The 13,941-nt window shown below is 40.5% G+C and overlaps 3 protein-coding genes across 3 annotated transcripts; 1 reads left to right on the top strand and 2 right to left on the bottom strand.

Moving 5' to 3' along the window:
- Positions 1–2,924: 2,924 nt before the first annotated feature.
- On the bottom strand, positions 2,925–4,845 carry nrn1lb (neuritin 1-like b; the record flags this gene model as incomplete). The annotated part of the gene is made up of 3 exons (XM_079554502.1): positions 4,761–4,845; positions 3,876–4,023; positions 2,925–3,228 (listed from the first exon to the last, which is right to left on the bottom strand). The coding sequence occupies exons 1-3, from the start codon at positions 4,816–4,818 to the stop codon at positions 2,925–2,927; spliced, it is 510 nt and encodes a 169-aa protein (XP_079410628.1). The 5' UTR covers positions 4,819–4,845.
- A 2,475-nt stretch (positions 4,846–7,320) lies between these two features.
- On the bottom strand, positions 7,321–8,899 carry thap11 (THAP domain containing 11). The gene is made up of 2 exons (XM_079555858.1): positions 8,776–8,899; positions 7,321–8,553 (listed from the first exon to the last, which is right to left on the bottom strand). Exon 2 carries the CDS (start codon positions 8,532–8,534, stop codon positions 7,671–7,673), a length of 864 nt encoding a protein of 287 aa, XP_079411984.1. The 5' UTR covers positions 8,535–8,553; positions 8,776–8,899; the 3' UTR covers positions 7,321–7,670.
- A 358-nt stretch (positions 8,900–9,257) lies between these two features.
- gfod2 (glucose-fructose oxidoreductase domain containing 2) lies at positions 9,258–13,562 on the top strand. The gene is made up of 3 exons (XM_079555205.1): positions 9,258–9,337; positions 10,111–10,448; positions 11,781–13,562. The coding sequence occupies exons 2-3, from the start codon at positions 10,196–10,198 to the stop codon at positions 12,677–12,679; spliced, it is 1,152 nt and encodes a 383-aa protein (XP_079411331.1). The 5' UTR covers positions 9,258–9,337; positions 10,111–10,195; the 3' UTR covers positions 12,680–13,562.
- Positions 13,563–13,941: the final 379 nt, after the last annotated feature.

Genomic DNA, 13,941 nt, shown 5'->3' on the forward strand with positions numbered 1-13,941 from the left:
TTTTTTTTTTTTCAGTAAATATGACCTCCTAATGCTACAAATTCAACAAATGACCATTTTCAGTTAATTACAAGCTTTAAAATGTATTGAAACGATGAGTTGCATAATAATTTGGAACAGTAGATTTGAGGTTTTTACGATATTTATTTTTGAAAAAAATACTGTTATCACTGGGAGATTTTTTTAGAGAAAATTATGCTGACTCTCATTTGAGTTGACAATTTAGAAAATCTTAGAAAAGTGTAATTTGCATAATAATTTGGAACGCAGTGTAGAACGGTGATCCAGGTTGTTCCTCTCACACACAGCCCACGATGGCGGAGTCATCGGAGAACTTCTGCAGATGACAGCTGTCCGTGTTGTGTGTGAAGTCCGATGTGTAGATGGTGAAGAGAAATGGTGAGAGGACGGTGCCCTGAGGGGCCCCAGTGCTGCAGACAACGGACGATCGTCCATGCAGTGAGATGTCCATCCACTCCTGCGTCCTCCAGCTTCCCCCGCAGCAGCTCTCGCCAGATTGGTGTTGAAGGTGCTGGAGAAGTAAAAAAACATGACCCTCACAGCGATCCCGGCGGGTCCAGGGTGGAGCTCACCACAGAGCGGAGGTGGATGAGCCGCTCTATGGTCTTCATCAGGTGGGAGGTCAAGGCGACAGGTCAGTAGTGGAACGGTTCCTCAGTGTTGTTTTAGGAACTGGAATCACATAAGAGGTCTTCCACAGGACTGGGACCTCCTCCAGGCTGAGGCTCAGGTTGTAGATGTGGCTGAGGACTTTGTAGAGCGGGTCTGCACAGGTCCTCAGCAGCCTGGAACTGATGCCGTCTGGTCCTGCAGCTTTCCTCTGCTTCAGCCGCCTCAGCTCTACTTACCTGGTCCGATGTGATGGAGGGGGGGGGGGGACAAGGGGACTGGGGTGGACTGCCGGGTGTGGAGCAGGTGCTCTTCTGCTACCTTCAGGGTTTTGATGGCTGAATTTGGTTGTGGTTGACACATGTCATAAAAGCTCAATCAATTGATAGGCTGGTCTATTATTGTTATTCATTGAACAGCGCTTTGCCATATAGGCCTTTATTAACCACTTCTTTCTTAATTTAAAATAATCATACAAATGAATAAATAAATTATCAAACCTTAATGCTGGGTACTTTTTTTTCCTCTTAAATTTTTTCAAATTTTTTTTTTTGGGCCCAAACTCGCGTCTCGCAGTACTCTTTTTCACAATTCCTCCTGCACATCAGCATTGTTCAAACTAAGCAATTATGCATGTTTCACACCCGTGTACAGCTTTTGAGTGGTGGCAAAATGAAGCACGTGGGACCATCCCCAAAATAAATTGCACTGATAGATTTAGATTTCCATCCATTCATCTTCTTCCACTTGTCCGTTGCCGGGTCGTACAATGCACCAGCCCCTTATGGCTCCTCCTGCAGGTGGTGGGTCTACGGGCGGACGGCCTCACGATTAAACGGGCCTGTTGGTCTCTCATGAGGGGCGTCTGAACCGCTCTTTGTCTGACCCGTCACTCAGGACCTTTTTGCCATGGGAGACCCTACCTGGGACACGAAGCCCCCGACAACAGAGCTCCTAAGATCATTCGGGCGCTCAAACCCCTCCACCACGTTAAGGTGGCGGTTCCAGGAGGGGAGATTTAGATTTTACTTCTATAAATATTCATTCAACTCAGTAACTATTTAGGTGATTACGATGCAACAAGATCTGTTTTTTTGCCATGTTTACAACATACTCTGAGGTGGCAAAAATATATGTACTTTACAACAACAACATGTCCGGTATCCCAGCTTTAATCCACTGTGAATATACTATCAGAAAACTGCACAGGTGTCAAAATCAGCATTAGGTGTGTGGACTGCAGTTTTAAAAGTGGGACAAAGGGATTAGGGTGTGAGCGAGGTGTTGTGGGATAAGGTTTATTCCACCCAAACAGAACACAGCATTGTGCAGTCATCCCGATTGTAAAAATATTACAAATATTAAACACAGTCTTGCGGTGACCTATGCCACAAAAAAGTGAATCAACAATTTATACATTGTATACACCTTTATTTTGAACCACTGAAAAGTACATTTAAATAACCGCTGTGGTGTTTGCAGTATTTGTAGAAATAAAAATTAAACAATTACTAACAAACAATTAACAGGTGCTTTCAACTTTGAAGTTGAACAAGATGATGTTTTTAGAAGAAAAGAAAAAAACACAACAGTGTCATGCACATTGGCACATGTATGATTTCTGAAAATAAAGCAAGAGGAAAATGTAATTATTGCATTAAAATATTTTCATTTTGCATTACTGTAAAAGGTGTGAGTTTGAAGTCTCATAAATTATATCTTCTTGGTCCACATGTTGATAGGTCTCTCAGAAGACCTGCTGCACAGGCTGGATAATACAGTAGTTTGTGACTCTGTTTAGTAGAATACAGTGTCTCCACTTGCTGAGCTTGTCCCTGAAGTCGTCTTTTTCATTTATTTATTTATTTGTTTGGTTGGGACAGTGCATGTTGATGAACACACATGGGACTCAAGCATGTAAACATGCCATACAAGATTGTTGCCATGAACTAATTTGCATATGTCGTTCCAAACCCATACTTTCATTCATCCTGGACTATTGTACATGTTTTTAGTAGTAGGGGAACCTGGAGTACCCGTAGGTAGAACATGCACGGGAGGAACATGCAAACTCCACACAGAAAGGCCCGTCCAGCCCAGGGATCAAACCCGGCACCTTCTTTCGCTCAGACACGAGTGCAAAGCACTGCGTCTTTCTTCTGGCTCCAGATTCATTTTTGGATCTTTGATCGTATTCAGTCAAAGATGGACAGTTTTTAAAAAATGCTCTTGATCTTATGCTTGCTGATTGAAGCAAAAGTAGTAATGTCTTGGATGTAACGTTTGGACTATAGCTATACATTAAGAAGGGCTATCATTGTGCTGCAGACTGGGAGAAACAGTGTGCTAAAAGTGGGTTCATCTTTGTATGTCTTCCCTTTTAGTGTCTCTTGGTTGGTCTGGTCGGAGGTGGGAGGACTCTGGGCTGCAGGCACAGTTGTAGGGGCAAGCGTAGTGCGACTGGCACACATTTCATAGAGGTTTCCTGAAAACTCTGTCTTCCTCGACTCCTTTCTCAGAGACTCCCACACTGCTGCTGTCTCTCCTGGGCATCCAGCAAGGGCAGCATTGGCACAAACATGGAATTCATTCCAGGACCTTTGAAAGTAGTGCATGTTACCATGTATTATTATTGAAAAAAATATAGTTAAAAGTCACGTAATATTCAAAACTTAAAGTGGACATATCATGCTTATGGGGCTAAAGACAGACTTAAAAACATCTTTGATAATATACATGTTATCATTTGAAATTATGTCTGTCAGAATTAGATAGTGATAATAAAATACAGTAGCTAGAGTTTGAGAAGACCCTGACTAGGGCTCCCCCTGCTGGCAGTTGTAGGAATAATTGACTTAAAAATACCTTTCAGTTTCGATTAATGGCATGGTTTACAGCTTCAGTGCAAAACGGCTCAGAACCACCATAATGTTGGATTATGGGCTTTAAAAATGTTTTGAGTTTTAACAATGACGCAATTGTAGGCAAGGAAGTACTAAACAAAGTGTGGACAGTGTAGAAGAACAAACAGCTAAAGCGAATGTAGCGAAATCGAGTGAAATACTTCTCCAGGTATGTGTTTGTCGAGGGAACAATGCTATAACAACCCTTTTTTTTCTAATGCTATGACATGGTTTAAAGCTCAAAAAAGTCATGATATGTCCACTTAAATGGAGTTACACACTAGATGCTCTATCTTTATGCACATTATATACTATTTCCTACAGCTTAATGGTTTCACTAACCTGCAGATTGCATCAATGTCCTGTGTATTCTGGTCAGGCTGATTTTCCACCAAACTGTCTCCAAGCCTCAATAAACACTGAGCGAAACGTTTGTAAATAGAACCACAGGAAGGAGGAATCGCAGCTCCCAAACTCAAGGGGAGTGAAACTGTCAAGAACAGAAGAGGGGGGTTGGGGGAATGTTCCGATAGTACTCAATAAGTCTGCAGTCAAGTGTTTAGAATCAATATGAAGCATTTTCTTCACATTTGCTATTTTCACACCATTTCAAGCTTTGAGAATTATGCTGATCAGTGTTTCAGTAAAACTTTCAGCAATGTGGGTCAAAGCCTAACCAACAGACATCATTTTACTGTAATAACATGTGAGCGAAATAATGAGTTTATCTTTTTATTTGCATATTTTTTGTTTCTTTCTTGTTTCTTGAAGGAGATGCTGATGGGTATTTTAAGGGTGCAATTTGAAGAGTGTTTAGATCCCTCCATGACAGCTGTGGAGTTCACGTCGAAATAAAAGCATCCAACGAACTGCAATAAATCCCTAGTCCCTCTGGGAGAGCTTTACGCATGATTTCGGTGCTGGGATATAGAGATTTATGCCCATCCCGCCACAGGAGTATTAGTGAGGCCAGGTGCCGTTGGACCATATTGCTTGGCAGTGGTTGGCACTTTGTGTTAAAAACGGTGTTTTGCACGGTTTTGAACTTTATAATTGAAATGCAAAAACGGTGTGAAGTAATGTGCAGATTATGACATGTAATGCATTTACATGAGTGGAATTCATGTATTGTATAAATGCCTATATTTACTAAACCTAACATTAAACACTAACCCTCAAGTTAATCAACAGTCATATAGTAAAACTGTTATAGTGTAAAATTCTTACTGAGAAAAAGTGCAAGTGTTGGCAGCATCTTCCTCGAGGTGTTGCGATGGGACCTCATCTTGTGGCTCAGCAGTGTCCTCCAAGCTCCGTCCCACCTCTGAACCGGAGGCCTCTGAAAGTTCTGCAACAGTCTCAGAATTTACTCCTTAAAAATGGTCTTATTGCTCATTCATTCTGAAATATTCATAGGTGATAAAGTGCGCCATTGCCCAGGACAATCCAACTGGATTAACTGAGAAAAGGTTTGATGCTGCCCTGATGCTGCGTGCACGTGTGTGTAGTGTGTGTGTGTGTGTGTGTGTGTGTGTGTGTGTGTGTGTGTGTGTGTGTGTGTGTGTGTGTGTGTGTGTGTGTGTGTGTGTGTGTGTGTGTGTGTGTGTGGGGAGGAGCGTGACACAGGGCTGTGTGCAGCAGACTGATGACAACATCACAGCACACTGGATTAGTGTGTTCTCATTTCCGGTGTATTGTATTTGGAACATTTGAAAGACAAATCACTTATAGATAATGCTTATTGTCCATCCAACACTCTTTAGTGATAGACTGATAATGGTCACAACAAGAGCAGCAAAATGAAAAATGTTTCACTTCGTCATTATTTTATCATTTGTTTGTTGGCAGATGCTAATGTCCCGGTGGGAGCTCTTTTTGGGTGGCCCATGAGAATGAAAACTCTTGTGAGGCTGAAATAATGATGTGATTTTCATACCTCTGATTGCAGCATGTACAGATAGTTTAGATATCAGTATCTGCCTTACAATATTTCACTTGTGTTTTTCTGAGCCACAAAATCCCATGTCTTTCCCCAGATGGCTCACGCTGTGCATTAGTGTAAGACCCGCATCACATTTGTATACAGAGGAATTGTAGCCTATTGTTAATCTGCAGCTTAAAGCCACCATTAACTGGGTAAATATCAGTCTGTGAATCAATAACATAGAGGATGCAGCACAGTTTTATATATATATATTATATATATTATATAACGGCATATTTTACATATATACACACACACCCTCCAGGCTTTCTCCAGCTCTTCCCTGGTCTTTCTCTAGTTTCTCATGTTCCTTTTTCATGATGTTGCAATCACCGGACATTGTGGTGATGGACAAAGCAATAGGCGGTGGGTTCATCATCATCATTCTGTCCTTCTTTATCTGGAAGCCCCACAGGATCTTTACTCGGCCATCCTCTACTACCTTTGGAGGTAGCCCCAGATGTTCCTGTACACTATGCCAGCCACTTGGTTATGGTGGTCAATGTAAGCTTGAGCAGCATCGTACAAAGCAGAGGTGGTTGACATAGCAATACGAAGTGACTGCAACATCAGGAAAAAGGAACACGAAAACCTGGAGAAATACCAGGGGCTCAGAGAAGAAGAGCTGGAGAAGATCAGGAGGGTGAAGGCATTAGTGGTGCCTGTGGTCGTTGGAGCACTCGGGGCAGTCACCTCAAACTGGAGCAGTGGCTACAGCAGATCACAGGAAATACATTAAACCAGCCCCGGAGGAGGAAAAAGAGTTAGTTTTCTTCTTCGTTTTTTTTTTTTTAAATGATGGGACAAGCTGTTTTAATGCCCCAGAGAAAAGATGGTTGTAGCCACAGAAGGTCTGATTGACAGCCCTGGATTAAAGTATGATGTAACTCTGTTGGGATGAGATTAAATCTGCCAATAGTCTTTCTTTCATTCATTCATCTGTCTCACTTGGCCTGATGTCATCTCCTGTTAATATAAATGATACATTAAATGTGCACCAAAGGAGTTGTGACATTTTTTTCTTTAGGATTTAGAATCACTGCCTTGAGAGAGAATGGGATTTTTTGCAAATGTAATCAGTAATACGTTTTTTGTTTTTTTCTAATTATGACTGATGCTTGCAGCACTAATCATAGTTTTATACCAGTGAAGTAGTAATGTATGATGAAAAGTTTTGTTTTTTTGTTCACTATTTCAAAACATAAGTAACATAACATCGCTTCAATAATTGTGCACATTCAGGTGAAATAACCTGTTATCTGCATGTAAAGATAGAACATAAACATATCTAATATTCAGTTTCCTTTTGTGCAGATATACAATTGCTAATGTTGTAAATATGTCAATAGTGAGCAACAACAAAATATGACAGAGACCACATCAAAAATACTTAACTTTAAACCTTTTTACTTGGGAAAAGCTTATGATTCAAATTTTTCACATTCTGAGTATCCACACCGCAGAAAGCAGAGATGAAATCTTCTTTCTAAAAACACACCGGTAACTATAATATGCAACAATTATTTCATTAATGCATCTAAAAAGCAATTTACTTTATCTTTGAAACTCTTTCAGAGAATTCTATATGCACCATAAATACAATCTTTAATAAATAATCCAGACAAAGGTTTCAGTTAGTTCAGATTCCGATTTCCAGATTATTACTGTTCCTTTATTTTCTATAAAAAATGAAAAATCAGTCTATACCTTTTCAGAAAAACATCAAATGTTAAAAAAAAATTCAGAACTTCAGTGTATGGATCAGAATGTGTTTTGAGAGGAAAGTTATGCAGCACCGTTTCTGTTAAACTAGACTTGCTACCACTATTTTTTACAGCCAAACTTGAGAAATTCATACAAATTCTTCATAATGTTGTTATTTTTCTTCTGAGATGTTATGATTTAGCTCAAAAAGCCAGTGTCAAATGGTAGAAAAATGCAGTCTTTGAAACATTGGTATTGACTGAAAACAAACACAACATCTCTTTAATAATTATAATTAAGAAAAAGTCGCCGTTTGGATTTTGCTACAAAATACAATTGTTTATCACATCAAACTCACTGCCTTCAAACTCTCAGCTTAGTGACAGTCTTTAGTTTTGCTTCAGACATTACAACTCACATCTGGACGTACAATATACAGTCAGTTACTCTCAGACTTTCTTCCGTGAATTGGTGCTGTTTACAACCGTAGAGTTGGTGCCACCAAGGCCAATGAGGAGCCTGTCTCTCTCTCTGACCTCCTCCTGCAATTTTGCTTCTGTCACGCGCAGCTGCCGGATAGTTGCTTTCATCTCCTTCATCTTGACCTCCATCAGTGCAATGATGTCCCGTTGTTCATTCAGTTTGCGCAGCAGCTCCATGGATGTAGTCCCAGTGGTCAATGAATAGGAATGGTCCAGCGGGCTGCTGGTCACACTCACATACTGCACTGTGGGTTGGATAACTACTGCACTGGTTTCAGTCTTTGACTCGTCTATTGGTGCATCAACATCTATGGGTGCTGCTGTGTAACAAGTTCCTTCTGTTTGAACTGGAAGTCTCGCTGTGCCTAAATACTCTCCGTTTTGGCCGATCTGCACCACAGTGATATCATCGTTATTAGCCTCACCACCAGCAGTCCCCTCTGTTCCTTCTGGTACACTCAAATTGCTAATCACAATCCCTGAGGTGGCGGTAGTGGCTGACGCAGGAGTGGGCACAGGAGCAGGCGAAGGGGCAGACACTTTCTTCCCTCTTCCCCGCCTGTTCCTCCTCTCATTAACGCCTCTCAAAGGAAATAGTGATGGCACTCGTATCGTGTAGGTTTTTCTCCCGCCTGCAAAGTGTACACTGCACACCCGGTGTCCTGTGGTGGGCTGAAAGGTACTGAAACACCCGCTGACCCCGGCCCTGGAGATGTTCCTCAGCCACTGCTCCCTGAGCGCGGTGTCTTTCGGAAACGTGTAGAAGCGCAGCTCCCGGTCGCGATGTGAATTGTTATAGCAGCCAGGCACACAGCACGTGAACCCGGGCATATTTACTTGCACCCCAGGTCTGAAAATACAAGGCTTCTGTTAATAGCGAACAATTATTCATCAATGTTGCCACTGTTTTTGTTATTGCAACTATACAATATATCAATCTTAGCGGCCTACAGGCGAAACTGCACTTCCGACAAAACTAACGGCCTCCAGTTCATTTTCTATTTAACGTAGTGCAGATTTGCTTAATTTACAGCATTCATTACACAACGTAAATTTAATATGCGCTACATACGAGAGCGAATCTTTATTCTCGCTGGAAAATTCTGGTTTTGTTGTCGTCGCTGCACTGTCCTCCTCTTAGAAACTAAAACTCCCACAATCCTTTGCGAAGCCTTATCCCGGTCACTACAGCTGCGAGCGCCCCCTTCTGGTCAGACGGTCAAACATGAATCAAACCCCAAACAAATTACATCATACAAATTATTATTATTATTTTTACAGTCTATGAGTACAATACACAAAATGCACCAGGACTCGGAATAACAAAATAACAAAATAAATAAAAATGCTGAATGACCAAACTCGCTAAAGACCTAGCACTAAACTTTGACTTCACATTAAAATACGTGTGAAATATGAGCCTCACAGGTGTACTTTAATTTAAGTACAGAGACGGGGGGGGCATATATAAAATACACTTTAATTGTGTTGGCAGCTCCGAGCTCCCCCCTCTGGCTGAACCGGAGCCCCACACCCAGCTGTCCCAGTGCCGTTGAAGTTACCATTAGCAACAACACGGCAGCGCCTCAGTCAGACCGACCAACGCTGTGGTCTGTGGATGAAGAACACTGGAGGTACCAAACACAAAGCTTTTCCTTAAATATTATCGTGGTGGCTTTGTAATGGTTTACAGAAATATCTGGGAACTTTTATTTCAATTCCATGTAGTTTAGCGAGAATTATTATAATTTTTTGTCTCAGTTCCGGGGTGTTATCCTGCTAATGTTAGCTGATGGGCATGCTAGCTATGTGTATTTAGAAACTTCACTGAGAGCTGAAATCAATTGTTGTCGTAAACAACACGATGTCTTGACAAGTTTTAAAATAGACAGTATTATTTTATGTGCAATCTTTTCTCTTTATCTGGAGACTAGCACGCCCACATATAACAATGCTAGCTGTGTATAGAGTTAAAACCAAGATCCAACACAGCAATAATAACAATGTAGTTTGTCTGATCTGGCTACAAATGCCTTCTGTATGACTCAATAATTTATTTAAGAAAACACGAATGAGAAAAATCGGTACTATGAATAGTTCGAGATTCATTTGTTTCTTTGTCAAACTAGTTAGCCACCAAGTATTCAAAATGTTGTACTCGCTTGTGTTCAATCTATAACACTGTGGATCAATATAAATATTATAAAACATTGGGATCATTGGTACGCTACAGTATATTGCAATTGTTGTGTCGTATTAAATAAACAGTCTGGTTTTGACCTCGCCCTACCTGTTTCCTCAAATCACATTTGGTTGGAGTTGCAGCTGCTTACTAGATTGTTATGTTTGTTAGGTTTTGTCATGAAAGCTTTCTTTGACCAACTCTCTTTCTTGTTTTATTTTGCAGGTTTACACTGAAAAATATCCAGGGAAGTGCTTCTACTTGAAACAGGGCAATAATGTTTATAATTATACTCCCCTAAAGTGCCACTATGCTGCCCGGGGTTGGTGTTTTTGGGACTGGGACCACAGCCAGAGTGCTTGTCCCATTGTTGAAATCAGAGGGGTTTGAAGTCCATGCTCTGTGGGGACAAAGTGAAGAGGAAGCAAGCTGTTTAGCAGAAGAGCTTAATATTCCATTTCACACCAGTCGATCTGATGATGTCTTGTTGCATCAAGAGGTTGACCTTGTTTGTATCTATATTCCACCCTCGATGACAAGGCAGATTGCAGTAAAAGCACTAGGTAAGAGTTTATGTTGTCACTTTGGTTGTTGTCGTTTTTGATGCACACAAAACTTTAGCCTGCAAAAACCTGTACATCCAGTTTACTTTGTATACTTTGTAAATATAATCATAATAATCATAATAATCATAATAATGATGCATTAGTCTTATATAGCGCTTTTCCAGATGCTCAAAGTTGCTTTACAATTGCGTGCATTATTCATTCACACCATACTCTGTGGTGGTAAGCTACTATTGTAGCCACAGCTGCCCTTTGCGCCTTCGACCCCTCCGACCCCTCCGACCACCACCAACCACTCCTTCACTCACTACATTTACTCAGGCTTCCTGGAGTTCCCAAACGGTCTCTCATCCAAGTACTGACCAGGCCCTTCCCTGCTTAGCTTCCGAGGTCTGACGGAATCGGGTATAGCAAAGACGGTATGGCCCAGAGGATTCCTGCATGATGATGTAGGTTTCCTGTTTTAGTTTGCAACTTCCTGAGAGTTTCCCTGCTAAAAATGGATGCGTATCACACCCTTGAGAACTGCTAAACTATGTATTTACAACCAAGATTTTTGAGTTTGTGATTTTCCCTGTATTATGACTTGGACACATCAAGAATAAGTCCCTTGGCCAGGAATGTACACTGTGCAGGTGCACACTGTCGTTGTGTCCTTGGGCAAGACACTTCACCCACCTTGTGTCCAGTGTCTGGGTACATTGGTGTATGAATGTGAGAGACTGAGTGAATGGGTGAGTGGCTCCTTGATGTAAAGCGCTTTGAGTGTTTAAAGCAGGTAGAAAGGTGCTATATAGACCATTTACCATTTATTTTACCATTTGTGGCATTTTATCACATCAACCTGCAGTGTTTAAACAGTTATATCATTGATGCCAGTGGTTCTTAAACTGGTACATGCACCACTGGTTATACTTTGGATTCTTCAAGCGACACTTGGGGGTCATCTCATCTGCAGTTTTAGAGTTATTTCTATTATGCTTCTCTGGTGTATTTAAGTTGAATGTTTTTACAGGTTTTGACATGGCTTACACCCTTATTATACATAATTTATTCCAATTTAGGTCTTTTTTTAGACCCAGTTCAGCCCTGATTTGATCACGATCTAGGCCTGTTGGTACTTGGAAGGTCAATATTATGTGGTGGTGCTGTGGTGTGAAATGTTTGAGAACCACTGATCTATGGTAGTCTCTGTTTAACATACTGATAATAAAACACTTTGTGTGTTAATAATAACACTTAATCTAACCAAAGACAAAAAAAGAAAATATGATTATTAACATAACATTAACAGTTTTTTGTTTTAACTGTGTTTTTTTTTGTCCACAGGTATAGGAAAAAATGTGGTCTGTGAAAAAGCAGCGACTGCTGTTGATTCATTCAAGATGGTAACTGCTGCCCGGTATTACCCTCAGCTCCTCAGCACAATGGGGAATACACTACGTTTTCTTCCAGCATTTGTTGCGATGCACAAGCTGCTGCTTGAGGGATATGTTGGAGAGGTGCAGGTGTGTGATGTCAGGGTGTATGGACCCAGCCTTTTGGATGAGTCGTATGGCTGGACATGTGAAGAGCTAATGGGTGGAGGTGGTCTACACACTGTTGGCTCAGCCATTATTGACCTGTTAAGTTTTTTAACTGGAGCCAGAGCCCATCGTGTGCATGGTCTGCTGAGGACTTTTGTTCAACAGAACAATTCCATCAGAGGCATTCGTCGAGTCACAAGTGATGATTTTTGCTTTTTCCAAATGTTGATGAGTGGGAAAAGGTCCAGCTCTGGTGGTGTCTGTTGCACTGTAACGTTAAACTTTAACATGCCAGGGTCATTTGTGCATGAGGTCATGGTAGTTGGATCAGCCGGGAGGTTAATTGCAAAAGGAACAGAGCTTTACGGCCAGCAAAATGGAAAAAATGAGGAGCTTTTGCTTGGGGACAATGGATGGAGTGGACCAGAGGTGAAATCGATGCCTATGCCTCAGATGCAGGGGTTGAGCTCGATGGTGAAGGCCCTGAGACTGTCCTTTCAGGCACATGAGGAACGCAGGTCATGGGCCCATGAGCCAGTCGCCATGGCACCAACATTTGAGGATGGCCTTTATGTGCAGACAGTGGTGGAGGCAATTAAACGGTCAAGCACCAGCGGCGAATGGGCGAGTGTAGATATCATGAGGGAAGAGCCAGACCCCAACCACAATCTGTGTGAAGCTCTGCAGAGAAATAAGATTTAGATTACTTTAACAGCGTCTACTACACTGGCCATGGCCCTGAATGTATTTTTTATATAGTTTACACATCATACTTTCTACTCTATCATTTTTTATGATTATGGAGCGTGTTGGCGCTTGTAATGATAACTGTTAAGTAGATGTACACTACACATCACAGGCTCAATTTTACAATTGTGAGTTCAGTGATCGACAGTGATGGATCAGGGTTCACAGTGATTCTTAAAACTAGCACAAACTGTCCTCAAATCACACTGATTAATATTTTTGGTTGACAGCGGTCAATAAACATACCTGGTGCCTAATAAGTTGGTGATAACTGGTTCTACTTGAATTAGTATCAATGTGCCATGATAAATAATTTATCACAGAAAAACCCTGACGTTTTCAAATAAGCTATGTGGAGAAGAGTAAAAGAATATATATAAATGACTTCTTTACAAATGGGTTTTAAATGTTCATTTGCATATTAGATTAGTTGCTTCCTTTTGGTTTACCTGGGCTGGGATTTTTTTTAATTGCAGTTAGCAGATTAGTAAATGAATATGTTTCAGATTTTTAACTTGCTTTTTTGTCGTTTATAAATGTGTTTAATTTATATTTCATGTTATTTATGTCTTCAAAGCTATATTATTGAAGTGTGAGAAAAGTGTATCCACTGGATTGCATCTGTTAATTTAATTGCTAAGACACATAGTTGAGCACACTTACTGTAATTACTTAATGCCCCTAAATTGTATTCTGTTCAACATTTTTTACAGCAGATGGTTGCTGTTTGCATACTAACGTGCATAATAGCCTCACATTGACATGCTTGGCCAATTGTAGTTTGAATAACCTACATTGTGCCCCTAGACCTTTCATGAAAATAAAACTTACAACTATTGTGTACAGCACTTTTAATGGGTATCAGACATACCTATTATAAGTGCTGTGCTAAATGAATGTTCAGTGTCTTTTTGGCAAAGGTTTTTTAATTGTCAAGAGAATTTTTGATTTATATAGTGTCAGCAAGAAGCATTATTATTCTTGTCTATTATAATTTAAACTTTTGTTTTTTTTTGTTTTTTTTGCTTAAAATTTGTAACCTTTTAATAAATACAGTTTATGTCATGGTGTTGTTTTATTAATAATTTGATTATAGTGTAATTATCAATGCAGTGTCTACACCAACAGGCCAACATCTTAACACACTGACACTTTTTCATTTCTTTCATGGATGGATTACAATTTTATAAACGATTATATAAGGGGGGGGAAAGCCT

This window comes from Gobius niger, assembly GCF_951799975.1.
Source record: "Gobius niger genome assembly, chromosome: 4".
Taxonomy (NCBI): Eukaryota; Metazoa; Chordata; class Actinopteri; order Gobiiformes; family Gobiidae; genus Gobius; species Gobius niger.